Genomic DNA, 20355 nt, shown 5'->3' on the forward strand with positions numbered 1-20355 from the left:
GTTTTTAATAAGTTAGATTAGAAAGTGAAGTCATCCTGAGAGTATTTAAGGATGCAAAGAAGAAGAGAGTGAAGAAGAAAAAGATAAATGGAAGAGATCCATAAACATTTTTATAGTAAACTGTTTTCATCGTGAATGACAATAGAGCCACCTCAGTTGAACTCCAATATCAAAGTCTCAGATGTACTTTTAGGGGAGGCAGAGATGGCACTTAAAGAACAATGATTGGAAAAACCACCTTACTCTGGACCAAGTATACAGAGGAAATCCATGGGAGACAACATAATTATAAGATCATTAAAGGACGGATTCATATGGTATATGAAGAAATGGAAAATGCATGGCAAAATTAGCAAACCTTAATACCTAAAAAAAGCTGATGAAAAGAACATCAAAAACTTCCAGTTTATTTTCCCATCTATACCAAATTTTCAAGAGACTCTTCTATATTCACAAATCAAGGGCATCCTTGGTGAGAGTATTAGTTAAGCAGGTGTTCACAAGTGACTAAAAGATGTAAAGAATTTGAGATTTCACAGTACTTGTTTGTTGATTGTGAAAAAACATTTGCTTCAACAGAGCAAAATATTCCTTAAAGTCTTACTCCAAACATATATCATAGGAGCTGTCTCTCATACATCATACATATAGCATTCAAGACTCCTTGAAACTATAAAGACAGAAATAATCCAGTTGAACAACCATCTGACCATAAACATTAGCTAAGCCATGCATAAAATAGGAAGAGGTATGCTTACCAAAGGTATTTGTCACTGAAATGGAGTTCCAGTGTAGCATCTACTCCCAAAAGGGATTCCCTGTAAAAAGTGAGGACCTCTAGATATACTTGTTTGCATATAACATTATGCCATTTGCATCAAGTCCTGAAAATTTCCTGCAGAAATATCTATATCCATGTACGTGACAATCAGTTCAGGAGTCGACTCTGATCATCCATATAGGATAGACCAAGTAGATGAAGAATATTTATTTTCCTGATTGACATGCAGGTGTAAGAACATCCTATAGAGCAGGGCTTCTTAAGCTTTTTCCACTCGTGACCTCTTTTTGTGTTTCGGCAGAGCTTGTTGGCAGCGCGTGGCATGCCAGTATGCTCAGTGCAACGTTCTCATGCTTTGTGCTCAGAACCAAGGCTACAGTGAAGTTGCACTGCCAGAAACACCTTGGATTCATCACGTGGTTGATTTTTAATTAATTTTTTGGTCATTGTGCGTTCAGAAACCTTTTACAGTTGCCAAACTTTTCATAACCCCATATGGGTTCGCTACCCACAGTTTAAGTAGTCCTGCAATAGAGCTTGTCTGTCAGCATATATTCCTGGGACAAGGTAATGAATTCAGCCCATAATTCAACACAGGCTAGTTGCCTTCAGGAAATTACAAAACTCCTTTAATGACTGCAAACTTGTTGTAGAAATAAAAGACCACTTTTGAAATAGCAATAGTCTATTGACAGTGGTATATGACTCTGAGATATGGAACACAACTCTTCAAAGAATTGAAAATGAATGAGTATCACAGAGAGGTCAATGAAAATGTGTCTAATGAGTATGAACATGCTGCAGCATAATACCAGTAAGAAACTTCAAAGAACAGGAGGAATGAAAGATAACATTAGAGAAATATATCACAGGAAAAGAAGATGGGTCAATCAGGTGATGACAGTCAGGAATGATCAGTGGTCAGACCTAGTGCTCTTCTAGTCTTCTCCTAAAGTTGGGAGAAAGCAAGAAAGGCCTTTAGCATGTTTTGTAAACCCTGCTATGGTGACCTTATAGGAAGACTTGGATAGCAGTTGCTCAGAATTGGTCAACGAGTAGATTCAAGGAAACATTTGAAATCTATAAAATTCCAGATCCTTTTAAATATTTGAGTACTTATACATTGAGATAGTGGAATGAATGACTTCTTATAACATACACTATACACTCTTTGGGGTTTTCAAAAATACCATTAACATTGGCATTGTTATGTGTCCAAAGAACTCCATATTCCAAATACATTCCTATCCTCTGCTGGATCTCTAGCCCCGCTGATGTACTACCTTGAACAATACAAAAAGGGATACCCACCAACATTTACTGATGTCTTCCTGTAAATTCTGCACAGGTGATCTACTTAACATCCTGAGGTGCTTCTATTTTGACACAGTGGATATTAATAAAGCATAATCTAGCAGGCTATACCTCATAGAAAACATTCTGACAAACATGCACCTATTTGCCACTATATAGAACTATATGGTCATTGTTCTTCTGAACTTTTTGGGGTTTCAGCAGCAAATGATTTTCTACAGCATAATAGCTACAGTCCTCAGGCACCATTTGATCTTAACTTTCTACCTTCTTCTCACCTTGGACCCAGTTGCAAAATCCTTTATCTTCCTTTTGAGAAAAAATTTAAAAATTAATTTGATTCATTTTATTGGCTTAACAGAGGCATATACAAGTAGTCAAGCCAAAACAAATATATTAAATGATTCTGTTGGAATTTCACCTATTCACCACTGTTGCTTTTTATTTTTTATTTATAAGTGACAGCACAATGTGCTTATCTTTCTCTTGTTTTTTTAAGTTTCATTGGTATTTTTTTTTAATTTTCCAATCTGCTACAGCCCCCATTAAATCCTTTTAATAAGAAAAAAGCAATTACCTTTGATTTTCTTTCCAAAGTAACGAGATGAAAATTTGCTCAGATCCCTTCAAGAAGAATTTCTTGTTTGCTCTAGTTATTCAAAGAAAATATTGCATGAGAGGTGGAGGAGGGGTATTTGACTTTTGTTTCAGTGTGGAATTAAGTATTATTACTTTGTACTTGGCAAATTTTTGTCTAGGTTTAATCAGTCATCTTTCCCTTCTTGTTCTCCTCTCTTCTTGCCAACTTTTCCATCCTCACTGGCAGTGTAACGCTGGGCTAGATTTGCCATCAAGCAAGCTGGGTTTCATGACATTAACTGCACCTAGGGACAAGTTGCTTAACCTCCCAAAGTCTTAATTTTTTCATCTGGAATACTTGGAACACCTACCTCCTAAAGGACTACATCAGCATTATCACCGTTATCATCATAGTGATTCCCTCTTTCTCTAAAGTCCTCTTCTTCCTCATCCGTTGATCCACCAAGGAACATACAGCCTCGTGGGGAGAGGACATAACTTAGATAGCACAGAATTGCTGCCCCTAATAAAGGTGCTTGAGCCTTTAATTGTAAATTAGAGAAGACAAAGAACTTAGAGTAATTACCTAAGAAAGATACATTAAAATTATTAACTTCCTGCGTAGCTGCTAAAGTAACCTTCCAAAAGCATAGATCTGACCATGTGAATCCTTGCTTTCAGTGATATTCAGTAGCTCCCTATGACTTCTAAGTAATTTTAACCTGTGAAGTAAAAATTGAGGCCTTCTCATAGTGAATTAAACAGTATAATTTTTTAAACTCAAATTAAAAATATAAACACATGAAATTGATAAATAGGATTATTTCTCTTCGCTTTTATTTGTGCTAAATTTTTAGTGGGAGATAACCAATTAAAATCAAAATTCCCAACCCTGTAAAAAAACCAAACCAAACCCTACAAAGCTATCATCCTCTTAAGTTTTGAAATAAAAATACTGTCTCAAAATCAACCTTTTCTCCTTTGTATTTTTATCCTCCTTTCAGAAATCATCTTTTTGTTCTTTTTACTTGTAACAGCATCCATTATCATATTGTAATTGTTTAGAACTGCATGCCCTGAAAGAGAGATTTTTTTATCTTATCTGTATGTAAGACAAATCATCTGTTCATTTTGAATTTGTAAGACATGTATCCTAGAATAAAATAAGCCAGAAAACATAGATATGTTTAGTTACATGTACACTTCCTGCTTTGTGAATTTGTTCTTAGTCCTTCAGAGGAGAACTATAGGGGAAGTTAGACTTCAAGGCAAACGTGGCCAAACTGTCAGACTGATCATCCTTGTTTAATCTTTATAGCCAACACACTTAACGTGAGCTTCTGCTTTTGTTGCTTTTGTTACCCTAGAGAGGATGAGCATGTCCTCATTAACCAGTTTTCTCAGGCTCTGAGAGAAGAGCCCTCTACAAGTCAGCTTCAGAGTCCAATGCAGATCTTGGCGTCTGTGGAAGGAAGAGAAAAGGAAGAACTGAAGCTGACCGTTGCCAGACTGGAGGAAGAACAAAGGTGGGTACACCTTGCAGAGGATAAATCTTCCCAGTGGGAAGGAGTTTAAGAAAACAAAACAAAACAATCTTTCAGTACCTTGGACTTAAATCACGAACCCGAGGCCTATTTCCTGTTCTTGTTCACTTAACACAAGAAATTAGTATTAGGCAATGAGACCGGTTTTGTAGGGAAGAGTCATATTGGGAAGTTGACTGCTGCTTATGGTGCCATTTTTAGGTGAAATTATGAAGCTGCATATAGAACAAGATGGTTTGCTCAAAACAGCACTTGTGTTCCATGGTTTTCATTTAATTGAAATATATGGTTGGAAGCCAGGCCATCTCAGCATGAGCTCTCTGGGACCCGTAGGCATATTTAATTGACAAGATTTGTAGAATTAGGAGGCAAGTAATAAGACAACTTATATACACTGGTACCAAATGAAATTCTTTTTCATCTTTCCCTGTTTCCATGTTAGAAAACTCCAAGAGCAATATGACCAGTTAAAGGAACAGCACCTTCAAGCAACACTGAGTACCCCCAATGTACCTCCTCATCCCACTGCTAAACACTCCGAGCTAATAGCAGAAGCAAAGCTCCTCAGGGAGCACAAAGGTCGACTGGAGGCCAGAATGCAGGTTTTGGAAGATCACAATAATCAGCTGGAGTGTCAGCTCTGGAGACTCCGAGAGCTGCTTGAACAGGTATGGCATGCAGCCTCCTGGCTCCCAGAAGATAGACAACCCTTGTCTGCGTAAAACAATTTTACTTTGACTTTCAAAAATGTATTTAAAATGCCTTGGAGATCCCTTTCACTAAATGAACTCATGCATAGTGTATTCAACAGAGGAAATATTGACAATTTCTATATTGTTTCTGAAAGAATAATGAGAAGGGAGTTTGTATGGATCGTTCATTTGTGGCTGGCTGGCAGATGAGGAAATTGGGTCATTCTTGAGGCAGCTAGGTGGTGCAATGGTTAGAGCAATGGACCTGGAGGGAACAAGAACTGAGCCCAAATCCTAACGCATACCCTTTACTAGCTGTGTGACCCTGGGCAAATCATTTTACCTCTGCCTCAATTGTCTTTTCTGTAAAATAAGGAAAGCAGCCATCTCCCAGGGCTGTTGCAAGCATCAAATGAAATGATAATTGTAAAATACTTAGTACAATCCCTGTGCTATAGAGATGCTCGCTGTTACTCTTATTGCTGTCATATGCAAAGTGGACATCATATTAATACCTGTTTCCCAGAGTGGTTGTGAAGAGTGAATGGGATAATGTATGCACAGTTCTTAATGCAGTTCCTGGAATGTTGTTGTTGTTGAGTCATTAAGTTGTATCCAGTTGTTTGTGACCCCATTTAAGGTTTTCTTGGCAAAAATACTGGAGTCATTTGCCATTTCCTTCTCCAACTCATTTTACAGATGAGGAAACTGAGGCAAACAGGGTTAAGTGATTTGCCCAGGGTCACACAGCAAGTAAGTTATCTGAAGCTGGATTTGAACTCAGGTCCTTCTGATTCCAGGGCTGGCCCACTTTCCACTACACCACCGAGTTGCCCAAGGCATCCATTATAGTAGGTGCTATTTGAGTGGTAACTGCAGTGATGACCACGATGATGAGGGTGGTGTTGCAGCACAAAAAGGCCTTCCAGTCCTAAATTGAAACCTGGATCTTAAGCATGCCTCCCTCACCCTCACCCCCAATCTCACAGCCCATTTTACAGATAAGAAAACTGAAGCCCCCAGAGGTGAATTGATGTACTCAAAGTCAAACAGTAAGCAGTAGAATCAGGATTTCAGTCCACATTCTCTGACTTCAAATCCAGTACTTTTTTCTCCATGGTATTGTGAGACCTGGTTTCAGTTCTGCCTGTGACGCTCCTCGTGTTACCTTGGGCAAATTCTCTTCAAACTCTTGGTCTACAAAATAATGTTTGCAGTATCTGTCTCACAGAGTTGTGAGGATAGTGCTGTATGAAAAGGAGGAGGGCTGAAGGTTCCTTACTATTGGAAGACTTTTCTACACTATAGACACCTGGGATACAAAAGAACTGTGTGGTCCTTCCCTACCCATATGCTCTTTATTTGGGGAACAAGACAATATCATGTTGAGACTAAGGAAGACTAAGATGGACTGACATAAAAAAGGCTAAGGAAAAAAACCCACGACAATTCTATGATGCTAATTATTAGGTTTTGTAGGTGAGTTTAGCACTCTCAAAATGAGTTTCAAAAATTAGGACTGAGGTTTGTAGTCATTTATTTTAAAATTTTCAGTGATGAGATTTTTAAAAAATTATATTGCTTTATTCTCTGAATCATGGGTGGTATTTTGGAATCTCTTGTAGACTGAACCATTTCCAAGGATCAATGAAGAAACCCCTCCATCATCACAAGATTCATCACTGGGCGATGACAGCTCTGTGCCAACAGGTTGGTGTTATCACAGTTCCTCCTAAAAGGGGGTTAGGGGTTGGTGCACCAGTTGATGAGTGGATAAATATGGAAAATGATGATTTAACATAGTTGGTATATATTGGCGACTTTAGGTAAGAGAATTTTTGTACATTCTAAAGTAAACGGAAATCTCATGTAACAATGCAGAAAAAAATAAGATGTTGGTTTTGACAGTCTGTTGTAGGCTTGCTTGTAGCATGTAGCCAGTTTCCTTTGAGCATCCACCCTGAATTTCTGTCAGTGTTTCAAGGTGCGTTCCCTATGTCTATGGAGACAAAATAATCGCTCTTATTTTGTCGTTTAACTTTCTGCAAGAATGGACCTTTGAGCCCTAGGCAACTGCTTGAGGGAAAAAAAACAACACGAATGTCTGAGATTGGTGGCTTAATACATGTGTGTCTCTGAGCTAGTGACTTATTAGCTCAGGCAGTAATGGATAGAGTGCCAACCTATAATAAGAAAAACCTGAATTCAGACCTGGCCTCAGATATTTACTGGCTGTATGACCTTAGGCAAGTCACTTAACCTCCATTTACCTCAGGTTCCTCAACCTCCCTGCCAGGGTTGTTGAGTGGATCAAATGAGATAGCCCAGTATCTAGCATATAGCAGTTATATCTAAGTGCTATATATACATATATGTAGCACTATTGGACTAGCTGCCTCTGAGGGCCGTTCCTGCTCTAGATGTGTAAGTAGTATAGGAAAAGTCGAGATACAGCTGTGATTTTGTCTTATACTCTGTGGTTCATGTACTCACTAGGCATTTTTCTCCATGCCTGCCTGCAGCCAGTTAGTTGGTGAACGTATAGTCAAAATACTGGCCACGTTGTAGGTTTGTTCGCTTGACAGGCCAGTTAGAACTTGCTGGAGAGCTGACCTTGAGCCATCCTAGGTCACCGTGTCAGTAGTGGGTGCAATTGATCTTGGAAGAGAGTAAGAAAGGAAGTCTGAATGACCTGTTCCCAATTTTGGAATATCTCTGTAAATCATGACTACTTGTGGGTGTTCAGGAATGTCATCTTTGTATAGAAAAAGGCAATCCCTACCTCCCAAAAGGTATCACACTTAAAGGCTATTAGAATTTAAAATGTACCCATATTCAGAGTATTACAAATAGCAGTATAATGTAGTAGGAAAGACATTAACCAGTGCTTAAAATCATCTGCTTATTTTATTGGTTTTTTCTTTACCTTAAAAGAAGAGCTAATGAAAGAACTTTATTATTTTAAATATTTACTTTTTAAAAAAGAATATTAAATACTTTACAGAATGGGCCTAAATTTTATGGAAAATATAAGCTGGGGACAAAAAGAGGTAGAAAAGTTAAGAAAAGAGATTAAGAGGTAGAATGGTCTTTGCACATGAGAAAGTATTTCAAAGTAAGTAAAATAATCAATTTGTGACTCCTAAGTGGAATCTCCTCCAGCTAATTTTCATTTTCTCCTAGTACACAGTTTCATGGAGCAAATTTCTACATTTGATGAACATTCATACAAAAATTTATACCAGATTTCTCTTGAAATCTGTAAATTCTCATTTTATCTCCCAGAACTGCCAGTTCTCAGTGAGAAATATCTTAGCAGTGAACCCTCATAGTGATCTAGTGCTTTCTACCCAAGTTGTTGGTTGGCTAGTTGGTTGGGTTGTTTTCCTTTCTTTTCGAAGAAGGCCAAAATGACGTCACGATAAAGGGAAATTTCTGTGAGTCTGACTGTGACTGAGCAGACCAATATGAGCTCGGAATGCTCTGCCACAGGTTGGGCACAGAGAGTCCGTGTGAATATTTGGGGTACCCAAGTCAGGTCAAACTGGAAGGTTGAATAGAGGTTCATTTCAGAATGTATGTTATCCCTTTTTCTCTGTATTAAATTCACTGTGTCCCTGGTTGTCATAGATGAAGATGACTCGTTGGACCCACCTCAAAGTATCAGCAGACAGGTGGCAGATGTTATGGAACAAATCCACAATACCTTTCCAGCATGTTCCTGTAAGTTGAGGATCATTGAATCTTCTTGTTTATTTTTCCTTTCTTTGTTTCCCACATCCTCCCCCTCTCTCTTTTCTTTATTAAGATAACAAAAAGCAATATTGAAAACAAGACTAAATATTATTTAGGAACAAGTCACAAACACATTATATTGACATTGGAAAGCCAAAACTTTAACCTTGATAAAATCACAGCACCAATATGGAATGACAACATAATCCTATACTTCTTGAGTTTATTTCGTACACTCTGCAGAAGGCAAAATGAAGCCAGATAGAATCGTAGATAGGTTTTTAGGGAAAAAAATGTCTTCCTTAATATATCCTATATTAAGGAAACCACAATCTTTCAAAGAGGAGCTTTTAGTAATATGGCAAAGGAAAGAACAAGATTCTAATGGAATTTTCTTTACTGTTCGGAAATTCCTGCCTTTTAGCATCCCGGGTGTAACCATCAGATGCAGCTGCAGAAAGTGTTTGTGTTTTTTAGGACTTGTCCTGTCTTGTTTTTTTTTTTTTTTTCCTATTTCTATTCCTTTTTCTCCTGTTGCACTGAAATGGAACCATTTTGGTGCAAAGCACTGATGTTGAGTATCACAAGTTTAAGTCTCATCGGAAAAAGACAGCACTTGGGCAAATGAATGACAAGAAAGAATCCAAGGGAAAAATTTTCAGTGTTTCTTATTAATTGTATTTGAAAAGTCTAGAAAGTAACTAATCAGAAATTAATTCAAATATTTAATGAAGATGATTTCTTTGAAACCAATCTCAGTTTTTTGTCTTAGTCTGCACAAGTCACTTAAAAAAAAAATCTGTTTGCCTCAGTTTCCTCACCTGTAAAATGAGGGCAGTAACAGCACCTAGCTTGCAAGGTGGTCATGAGGATCAAATGCAATAACATTGGTAAAGTGCTTAAGCCAGTGTCTGGCACAGAGCAAGCACTACATGACCATTAACTCTTATTGACTCCTCTGGACTAGACCAACATGAGATGCTGAGAAAGAGGGCTGACCTTAGAGTCAGAAGACAAGGGCTCCAAACTCTTTCTTCTTTACTTTCTGGCCCTGTCCCCCATGGACATATTCTGAAACTTAAGTTTCCTCACCATTAAAATGGGGTAATAATATTTTTTAGAAGAGGCCTAAGCCTCTGTCTCCACCCCAGAATTTCCCCTGAGGACAATTCCTGAAATTCTAGCTATTGGCTAAATATTATTTGTTGACCCTCCTTGAACTCAGAATGTCAGAAAGTTATCTGACGAAAAACCTTTACCTCTCCTAACTTCTCTTCCGGAACCATAGATTTAGAGAATTGGAGGGGCCCTCAACTGGCATCTATTCCAATGCTTATAAAAGGCATTCCCTCCTATAACATATCTGACAACCAACCACTGCTTGAATATTTCCAAAAAGGGAGAATCTACCACCTGTCATGCAGTCAGTTCTATTTTTGGACCACTCTATTTGTTAGGAAATTTTTCATAACTTCAAGCATACCTTTGGCCATTTCTCTGTACTGTTCCTGGTTCTGTCCTTTAGGGTCAAGCAAAACAATTCTAACCTTTACTTCACAGCATAGTCCTTCAGATACTTGAAAGTAGTTTTTATGTCTGCTTTGATTCTTTTCCATGCTAGATATTCTGAGTTCTTTCAGCCAATCAGGTTTCAGTCAATAAGGGTGCAGGTACCACGATCTTTGTTGATGGCCTCACAGCCCTCCTGTCACCAGGTTCAATGCCTTGGAATTCTCTGACACTTTCCTTTTTTCCCCACCCACTAGGACATATTTTGTCCTTTCTTTTTACCTTGGCAACATCCTTTCATTTACATGACCTTTGTTACTGTCCTGATTCAGGTATTTTTACCTCTTGCCTGTGCTATTCTAATAGCTTACTAACTGGTCTCTGTGCTTCACCCTTCTTCTCCAATTCATTTTTTTTTCAATACTGTCAAAACAGTCTTTTTTAATATACCAGTCACTCCCTTGGTCAGAGAGCTTCTGTATTTCTTTATTGTCTCCAAGATACTCATTTTCTCAGCATTTAAGATTGCGTTCTGACTTTAGTCTAACTTTCTAGCTGTATTTATACAGTTCATCTTTGAACACTCTACATTGTGCCCATTCTCTTGCCTTTGTACATGCTGCACCCCATAGCTGCAGTTGTACTTGCTCCCCATTTTTACCTGTTGTAATCCCATTCTTCCTTCAAGATCCACATCCTTGATGACAGAGACTGTCATTTCTTTTAATCTTTGTATCTCTAGCACCTAAATTAGTATCCTATCAGTGAGTGGTCAGTTGAACCATGGACCTTAGGGGGGTTATTGTGAGGAAAACACTATAAATTGTAAAAGTATAGAAACTTGAGTTATTATATAAAACAAAAATACCATGTTTCTCCCTTTTCTGTCTAGTAAACACACTCCTAGATTAGACAGAATACATTATCAGACATGTAAAAATCTGTCATTTCTTAGAAAAAGACAGCATAGAAGAGTGAAAATTTAATTTTGAAAGGTAAACTCACCTGTTATCTAATCATAAATGTCAAAGATTTCTTTTGTAGTACCACAAGTACAGAAACAATATGGCCATCAAAAAAGATGTATGTGATCCCTTTCACGATAGTTAGATGGAATCCTGGGATTCAGCTTTTCATACTCTACTGAACCCTATTAAAATATGCTCTTTATCTCCAACATAGCCTTTCTTTGGCTTTGAAGAAGCTTATAAAAGAAAGCATATATTTGCTAAATTAATTTCCTAATGGGGAAACACACACAAACACATACACCACATAGATAACACAGCATTTTGTTTGATTGTTTGCTAAAGAAATTAAGTTCAAGGTCATCCGCCACAACCAATTTACACTGATTTTAAAGGTTGTGTGGGTTTTTGTAGTCATTATATCAGTTACAATAGAAAATAAACCAAATTTGTTACACTAATACATTTTTAGTGCTTATGCCTTAGGAATTTGAATTATTTAATGACTGGTTGAAATTTTAGTACAATCAGTCCACTAAATGACACGATGATTTACATAAATTCATATCTCCTAATTAGGATAGATTCCATTTATGTAGTGCTTAATGTTGACAGAGCGTTTTATATGCATGATCTCAGTGAATCTTTACAACCACCATGTGAGTTAAGAAATCCGAGTGTTATTATCACCATCATTCAGATGTAGAAATTAGAGTTTCAAAGTGGAGAAGGGGGGCTTGCCCTAGTTCGCAGACCTAATACTAAAACCTCAAAGTTATAAACCTCAGTTGAGGGCTCCTTTTTACAGTACCCAAATAATATCATCTGTACCAAACAAAGTTCATAAATCTAATCCTTATAGAATATATAATGGCCATTGTGAAAAAAGTGAGTTGGCAGTGTGTATTTAATGGGAAGTCCAAGAGTGTCTAGCTTTTATGTGAATAAAAATACATAGTTAAAATTTCCATCATCATGGTAAATCAACCTCATTCTCTGGAAGTTCATCTGTAGAAATTAATAGCTAAACGATATGCTTTGACTTCTGAGTATTTTTAGCACTATAGACTTGTAACCTAATAAAGGAGATTTTCATTAAAATCCAAAATGGAACATAACCATATAATTATAAGCCTAGAAAAGATCCTGAAGGTTAAATTTGCCCAAAAAAAAGAAAAGAAAGAAAAAAATGCAATTTTCAACAGCCCTACGTTGTTCAAGTTACCCTTGGTCTGGACTCAGTATCCTGTTGACTTGTAGCACATCTTGAGAATGCCTGGAATGTATTAATGGATTTCAACTTCTGGGACTTCTCAATCTGAGGCTCACTCCTTTATACTGGCAATATGTGGAGGCATTACAGCTGCAAAATTGCAGCCCTTCAGGATTATTCCTGTACTCTATGGGTGATGTTAATCACAGACATTTACTGGTGTAAAGAGCCGAAATACAGTCTGTTTATGAGCTGCACATTCTGCAAATGTTGAAAAGTGGACAGTATTAAATGTAATTACTGAACTTCTTTTGGGGTTTATTTTTACCCTCTTGGCATATGCTTTCCTTATGTTACATTAATTAACTGGCCTTTGGGAAGGAACAATTCTTTAGCTAACTTGGTTCAGGCTTTTTTGCAGTTATTTGGGAAATAGAAAAACAAATTCATGTGGTAAAAATAAAATTCCCCTTGGAAGAAATTAACTCTAACTATAAAAATGTTCATTGATTGAGTTTTCTGATGGTATATTTCTTAACCAAAAAAGCTAAAAGAGACTATTTTAATTACTTGAAAATTAGTTTTGCATAAAATTTTGCAGCTTGTATATAGAAAAGAAAACTGTCAATTATGGCGAAAAATATTTGCATCAAATATCTATGTTAAGATTCTGATAAGCAGCATATGTAGTGACTTAATACAGATATATAACACCCCTATAGATCAGTGGTAAAAGAATATGAACAAGCAGTTCTAAAAAGAAGAAATGTTAACTATTAACAACCTTGGGTATGTTTGTAGGCAGCTGGGAGGGAAGGAATCATTAAATAAGATTATATAAGAAAACAGAAAAGGAGAGAGAGAGTGCACATATGTTAAATTCCACATTACTATTCTCTCAAATGTACTAACCTCCCAGTTTTCTCAATCCACTCACCTCCATGATTTAACTCCTCCATTCTACCTCTTCTCCACACCAAAACAGTCACAGCCTTGACCTTGCCATCACTGACAGATTTTCCATTGAAGAACTCTGAAATTCCTTTCAATGATCACCATCTCTGAAAATTTCTCCCACTTTGTACATATTTGGCATATGTATGATTGATTGCCCTATCATAATATAAGCTTCTTTAATCAGAAACTGTTTAGCTTTTGTTTTTATGTCTTTAGCCCCTAACGCAGTACCTGGCACATAGTAGGTGCTTAATAAGTATTTGCTGGCTTCATATATTTAAAGACACTTCTCTGATAGTGCTCCTATCACTGTCATCAACAGTAAACATTTATTGCTTATCCAATCTGAATAAAGTAGATTTAGTTTTCCAATGGCATTTTAAAGGAATTACATATTTCTTGAACAAGCATTTTATAAAGTCATCATTGACCTCTCTGGAAGATTTTTCCAACAAGCAAAACTGGCACTCTTCTAAAATAAGACCAGTCCCTATAGCAGCTATAACTAACAAGAGCTTGGAAACAGTATGTGACTAGTATAGCTTGAATTCATTTTTATATTCATCTTGAATTTTCGTCCCTTTTGTGAATTAAAAGTTAACAGTAGCACATGTCAGTTACTACTCTGAACTGAGCTGGAAATCTTTATTTTAAAAGTTTTCTATGTTTATAAGTTACATAAATGAGATGAATGACTACTTTGACATGAAATATTTTTGATGCACCTGCATCTGGGTACATTTACCAGTCACTGGAGCATTCTTGTCCTCTGGAAAGCTAACTCCACAGATCCTGAATATATCCTGTATCTATTGCCTTTGTAGGGTTCTTTGTGCCTTCTCAACATTTACTGTTCTTTTTATTTAGAAAATTTCATATTATATCTGTCTTATTATTTTGTTTAATAATTTCCTCATTAGGAGGATGGCATTATTATATTTTGACCACAAATATAGGTGAAAATTTTAAAAGATGTTCATACTTGTTGTATCCTATTATACTAATTCAGAGATGTTCCAATATCAGTCTTTTATTTAATAGATTTAGTACTGTACTTACAAAACTTCTTGATTGTAGAAATTTGTAAAAATACCATATCATAACAGAGGGAAAAAACTACCTTAACTCAGTTTGATTCTACACATGAGTCAAATCTGACAGCCAGTCCCATAGTCTCAGGGTGTTAAAAAACAAAAACAAAAAAAAAAACAAGGCTCAGGATTAACCAGGTGGGGAAATTTCAAGGAAATAGCACAGTGGGGAGGGAGCAGCTAGGTAGTACAGTGGATAGAGCACCAGTGCAAGAGTCAGGAGGACCTGAGTTCAAATCTCACCTCAGACACTTGACACTCACTGGTTGTGTGACCTTAGGCAAGTCACAATCCCAATTGCCTCATCATGGGTCATCTCCAGTCATCCTGATGAATATCTGGTCACTGGATTCAGATGGCTCTGGAGGAGAAGTGAGGCTGGTGACCTGCATAGCCCTCTCTCACTCAAAAGAAAGTCAAGTTCTAGTCATGTCATCATTTCTCTGATGGCATGGTCTTCTTCAGCAACGAAGGATGAACACACACACACATGCCCCATTGAATTTTAGAATGGGAATAATTTCTTCTTAGTGTTGTTGCTGGTTCACTCACTTGTGAACTTGCTTAACCTGTTTTAATGAATGGATTTTTAAAGTTAAAAATCAATTCTTGTTTTCCCTTCCCCTACTATTTTAATGAGGTAGAGCCTGAGCAATGAATGAAGCATGCTAAGTATTTTACTGGTGGATTGACAAAAAAATGCCTTTTTATTATTGTGCCTGCTGACTTGTTCTGACTGGGTCTGGATATATTTATATGTTGGTGACAGTCATCCAAAACTAAAATTCTAGTCAATTCATTCATTTCCCTCCTTCCTTTTTAAAAAATAAATTTCTATAAGCTACATACAGGTAAAGCAACCAATATATCCTACTGATTGAGAAATGATGATATAGAGCAAAATGGATTGAATTATAGATTTGGCTAATTAATATGCTTCTTTGTCACTTGTAATGAAAACATAGCTTTATCACCCAAGAAACCACATGACAATCCATTATTATGCTTCAGTACATATGCTACTACTCCCTAAGGCAGAGAAGAATTTGAGAACTGGTCTCAATCAGTAAAACCTAGGTTTAAGTCTTGCCTCAGACATATACTGATCATATGATGTCAGCATATGACATCACACTGAGTGTGACAGGGAAAATCAATCTCTTAGTGCCTCCGGATAACTCTCTTAAGACTGTAAGGAGCAAAGTGTTCATTTGAATTAGTATAGGAATCCAATGTTCAAGTCAGTCACAGATTTAGCCTCTATCATCCACCTTCATACCCTGCCCCCAAGGTGTAGTTGAGGCTTGTTTGAAAGTATACTCATTTGGGGAGGAGGGGGGTGTGTGCAAGACCACCAGAAACTAGGGGAATTGTTATTTTATTGATACAAGAACACTTAAATTAACTCCCTGGACCTGATAGAACTAGACTCATTTTGGCCTAAGAAGAGGATGGAATAAAATGTAGAGAAATTTTTAAACATCTAGGATGAATGATGAGGAGTTTGTTAAACTGCCTCAATCTCAGTAAAAGTAGAAAGACAAGTTATCTGTTGTTAAGTGGGAAAGGGTGGAATAATGCCGTAGTTGGGGGCTCAGGAAGAGAAGAGGTTATGCTGCCCACCATGTGAACAAATGGTAAGTTACAAACATTGTTGTTGGAAAGAGATGCTGAAAATAGAAGACTCACTTCCAAAAGAGTGTGCTCTGGATTTGCCCATTAAGCACATTATTTGAAATCAGCTCCGTTTTGATGTACCATCGATTTAACATGGCAGAAAGTGATGTAACTAAAATAAGAGTTTAGAGGTTCTTGCAAAGCTTTCGTACTCATCAGATGTTTTGTTATTTTTCTTATTTGAAAAGACTAGCATAATGTTCTGCATAGTTTGATGGGAAATTTGCCTCTTAAAGCAGATGGGAAAACTAACTTGAAAAAAACTTGGGATTCATTAAATCATTTAAATAAACAAAAAAATTTTCTATTCTTATCTTCAGCCTAACCGTTGGGCCATTATCTTACACACAGTGGTAAATGCTGTACATCTGCATGTCTCAAATCATGTTGTCGGCAAACCAGATGCATTTTAGACAGCCCTGACGATTCCGTATTTACGGACGTTTCTCTAATTGATTTCTCTTGTTTTCATTTCCAGCAAACTTCTTTGGCAGCAGCCAGGTAAGAAATGAGCCTCTTGAATGGATTGTTGTGGTGTTACTGAGAGAAGAGGTAGATGGGCTTCCCTGGCTTTTTCAGGGGTGTTTTTCACCATGTCCCATATGCTGTGCTGCTCACATAAAGGAGGAGATCTGTTTGACATTTAAATGCTGCTTGACTCGTTATGGTAGTTTGTCAGTGATGTGGGGGGGAAAGCTATCAAGTCAGTGCCTCAAGATGCCTTTTCATTGTAGAGAAAGCCCAGAGTGCCATGTGTTCAGTGCTCTGTGTGGTGTTAGAGAGCTCATTCATGGTGGTATGTGCTTGGGGTGCAGTCTCCCAGAACAAAAATGCAGAACTATTGTTCTACTAAGTCTTCTTCTGGAGAAGATGGCAATCCAATACAGCTGTCACAGTGGCTGACTTTAAAAAAAATATTAATCGAATGCCACAAAAGTGCTTTTTGTTCCTCAAGAAAACCAGTTTTAATTTTAAATCTTGCTTGGATATAACCCTTCAGTGGTTTTACCTTATGACTTTTCAGTATTTTTCATAAAATGGTAATATAAGAACTGCTCTATCTACATCATGGTTACAGTTTTTAATAGAAAAGTGCCACACAAAAGTGATAAGCTGGTAGAAAAGTATTTTTCTGTGTCCTTTTGCTCTCATTAAAGACATAAAAAACATTTTTTTTTTGAGTTGCCTCAAAACATTATTTTGAACCCTTGGAAACCTCAGACGTAGAGTCAGGAAGTTAGTGAGAATGACAAGAGGAACCTTGGAGATCATCTTGTTCATCTCTGCTCTTTTTATTTTTGGAGATGGAGGCCCAGAGAGGGTGGCAGCTCCCTCACCTTATCTGTCTGATTACTTGCCAAACTAGGAACTGAACCATCCAGTTTCCTGACTCCCAGTCGTGTTCTTGTCATTATATATTGCTGCCTCTCGCTTTCTCTTGTCAGTCAGTATACTTTTATTAAGGGGCTATTGGGCACCATGCTAAAACACTGGGAGTGGCTATGAAGAGAGGCTAAAGATAGTCCCTGCCCTCAAGGACCTTAGAGTCTAATGAGGGAGACAATGTGCAAATACATGTATCAAGGGCAACCTATATATAGGAGAAATAGGAAATAAATAACAAAACAATGAAACTCATCAGGTATTTCCCTTGGTGAAAATTCAAGAAATGAGTGTTTTATCACAAAATTGGCCCCTACTCCTAACTTTTCAGGTTTACAAATTCTTGTCATTATAAATTATTAAGGTTTTTGGGCTCTTACAGATAGATCTAACTCCCCAAATCTATAGTTATTAAGGACAAGAATTGGCATAGATTATTGCCCTTGTGGGTATAAACATAAGTGCTTTAAGGTTATAAAGTACTTTATTTTTACTAACAACAGTAATAGTAGCTTTCGCCTGTATAGGACTTGAAGGTTTTTAAAGCACTTTACCTATCTTCAGAAAAGCTCTGTGAACTAGGTATTACTGTTATCCCATTTGCAGATGAGAATACTGGGCCTTGTTCATAGTCACATACCTAGCAAGTGTCAGAGCCCAGATTTGAACTCAGATTTCCCGACTTCAGGTTCAGCACTCTTTCAGCTGTACCACCTAGATGCCTTATTTTTACATATACATACTCATCCTTATCATATCATTGTAAGTGCAAGTATCATTGTTCCTATTAATGAGTAAAGAAGCTGAGTCTCTGCTAGGTTAAGTGACTCTCCCTGCCTGAACAGTTAGTAAGTTTTAGGGAGATTTATAACCAAACCTCACCTGATTCCAGGTCTAACATTCTTTCCCAATATCTGTAGAAATAATTCAGAAATCTTTTAACCCCACACTATTGCCAACATGGATAACAAGTGTTAAAATTTGAAACTGATTGTTTCTCTGGGCAGTAAAAATATGAGGAAAAATGAGGGGGTGATGAGGAAATGTTCTTCCTAATCTAGATCTGGGTAATCACTTTCTGAGAAAATTGTCTCTAGTGCACATAAAACTATAAAATGTGAACAGGACGAAATGTCTCTCTTGACTTATGCCCTTTGGGGGAATATGGGCTTGCAAAAATCCTTCTCTGATTTTATGTGCGGTGCAGAATAGCTAATTGTCCATGAATAGACAGGGGATGCTAATGGAGCATGTATGTGGAACATGGAAATGCAATTTGGGGAAAAAGAAAAGGCTCTACCTTTTGTGATGAGCAGAACCATTATACTACACCATGCCTGCGCAGTGTAGGGCCTGTTTGACATCTACATTTTTCTCAGGTCACCTAAAATCTTTTGGCGGGCCCCAAGTGTATGTTGTGTAGGCCTGAGTTAGATGGTGCGTAGACAGTGACGTTGGCTGCAGGTGAGAGACCAAGTGTCTGCGGAGCTGCTTTCCCCATGTCCTAGAAGGGCCTTCATGATTTGGGATACGTACATTTTCAAAACGACACTGAGTCCTTCATCTAATCACTCATCATTGCAGCCCTAGGTCTTTCCTCATCTCTTGACCCCCATCACTCCCTACCTCATGCTTTTTTCACAGAGACATGTTAGGATTACTGTATCATGTTCCATATTTTCCAGGAATCACTTTCACCATCCCATACTGGTTTTATTCTTCCATCAGGGCAATTTGGTATGGGCCATTAAGTTTTCCAGCAGGTGGGAACACAATCTTTTGGGTAGATGGCCTAGTATCTCAAGTGCTGACCTGAAAATGACATTGACACTGACAAGCTTCAGAGTCTCAGTTGGCTTATCTATAAAATGGGGATAATAATAGCATTTACCTTACAAGATTGTTGTGGGGATCCAGTGAGATACTAATATACGTAAAGTGCTTTGCAAACCTACAGTGCACTATGAATGCTAACTACTATTATTGTCAGTTCTCATGATCTTACTTTAATCTTAGGGTCATTGTATTGATAGAAAAATAATTTTCCCTCCCAAAAAGGAGAGAACAGTTCCAAATGTTACAGTGACTGGAAGATGACTAGGTGACAATAATGTGACAAGGCTGGTGGAAAGGATGGGCATCAGACAGGACTAAAGGGTCTGACCTACTTAGAGAGAGATAGGCTGGGTCATTATTTTTTCTTTGAAGATCTGAGCTACCACTAGGGTTGTGTTTGGAAATACTGTCTTGACATTGCTGTTTTTCATCCCACAGGAAAATTAAAGCATTCGTCTGGCTGGCCAACACTTGGTAACATATAGTAAATTCTTAGCATATAGTTAATTTTTGGTAAGTTCTAATTCCAAATCCCCTTGAATAAGACTGCATGACACCTGTAACACCTTGAAGACGACATGTTTTCATTTTCCTGTAACACCTTGAAGAGACGACATGTTTTCACTCTCCTGTAATACCTTAAAGAGACTACATTTTTTCACTCTGACTATGTCTTCTACTGAAAGAGTAAAACAAGATCCAAAGATGGGGGGATGTTATGTTTTTAATAATAAAAAGTTTTTGTTTTATCCTTCCATTTCTATGCAACTGTAAATTAATAGAGGTATTTAGAAATGGTTATACATTTGTCCTTGATTTGTATAAATATACAGCATTGGGAAAGGGGATGGGGGCTTTATATTATTGTACCTTCTTTTTTGATAACCAGGAAGAGAATTGCATATAATAATTAGAAGCCAAATGTTACATTTATACATTCCTTTCTGCTCCTCACATTTATTTTGGACAATGACTTCATTATCTACTGACATTTTGACCATGCTGCTGAGTTTATTGACACACATCCGCCATTGACTGAGGTATCTGAAGAGCCTAGAATTCTTTTCCAAGACTAG

General features: G+C 37.3%; 1 protein-coding gene across 5 annotated transcripts in view; it reads left to right on the plus strand.

Moving 5' to 3' along the window:
* The window catches only part of LOC140526994 (utrophin-like), a 262618-nt gene extending 242582 nt beyond the window's left edge, over positions 1-20036 (plus strand). For all 5 annotated transcript variants that reach the window (XM_072643607.1, XM_072643609.1, XM_072643608.1 and 2 more), the window contains 6 exons: positions 4042-4200; positions 4661-4886; positions 6536-6620; positions 8541-8633; positions 16539-16561; positions 19718-20036. In XM_072643607.1, coding sequence (XP_072499708.1) covers positions 4042-4200; positions 4661-4886; positions 6536-6620; positions 8541-8633; positions 16539-16561; positions 19718-19726 — 595 coding nt within the window. In that variant the 3' untranslated portion in view covers positions 19727-20036. The remainder of the gene's footprint in view (positions 1-4041; positions 4201-4660; positions 4887-6535; positions 6621-8540; positions 8634-16538; positions 16562-19717) is intronic.
* The last annotated feature ends 319 nt before the right edge of the window (positions 20037-20355 follow it).

The sequence above is a fragment of the Notamacropus eugenii genome, chromosome 2 (genome assembly GCF_028372415.1).
Source record: "Notamacropus eugenii isolate mMacEug1 chromosome 2, mMacEug1.pri_v2, whole genome shotgun sequence".
NCBI classification, from domain to species: domain Eukaryota; kingdom Metazoa; phylum Chordata; class Mammalia; order Diprotodontia; family Macropodidae; genus Notamacropus; species Notamacropus eugenii.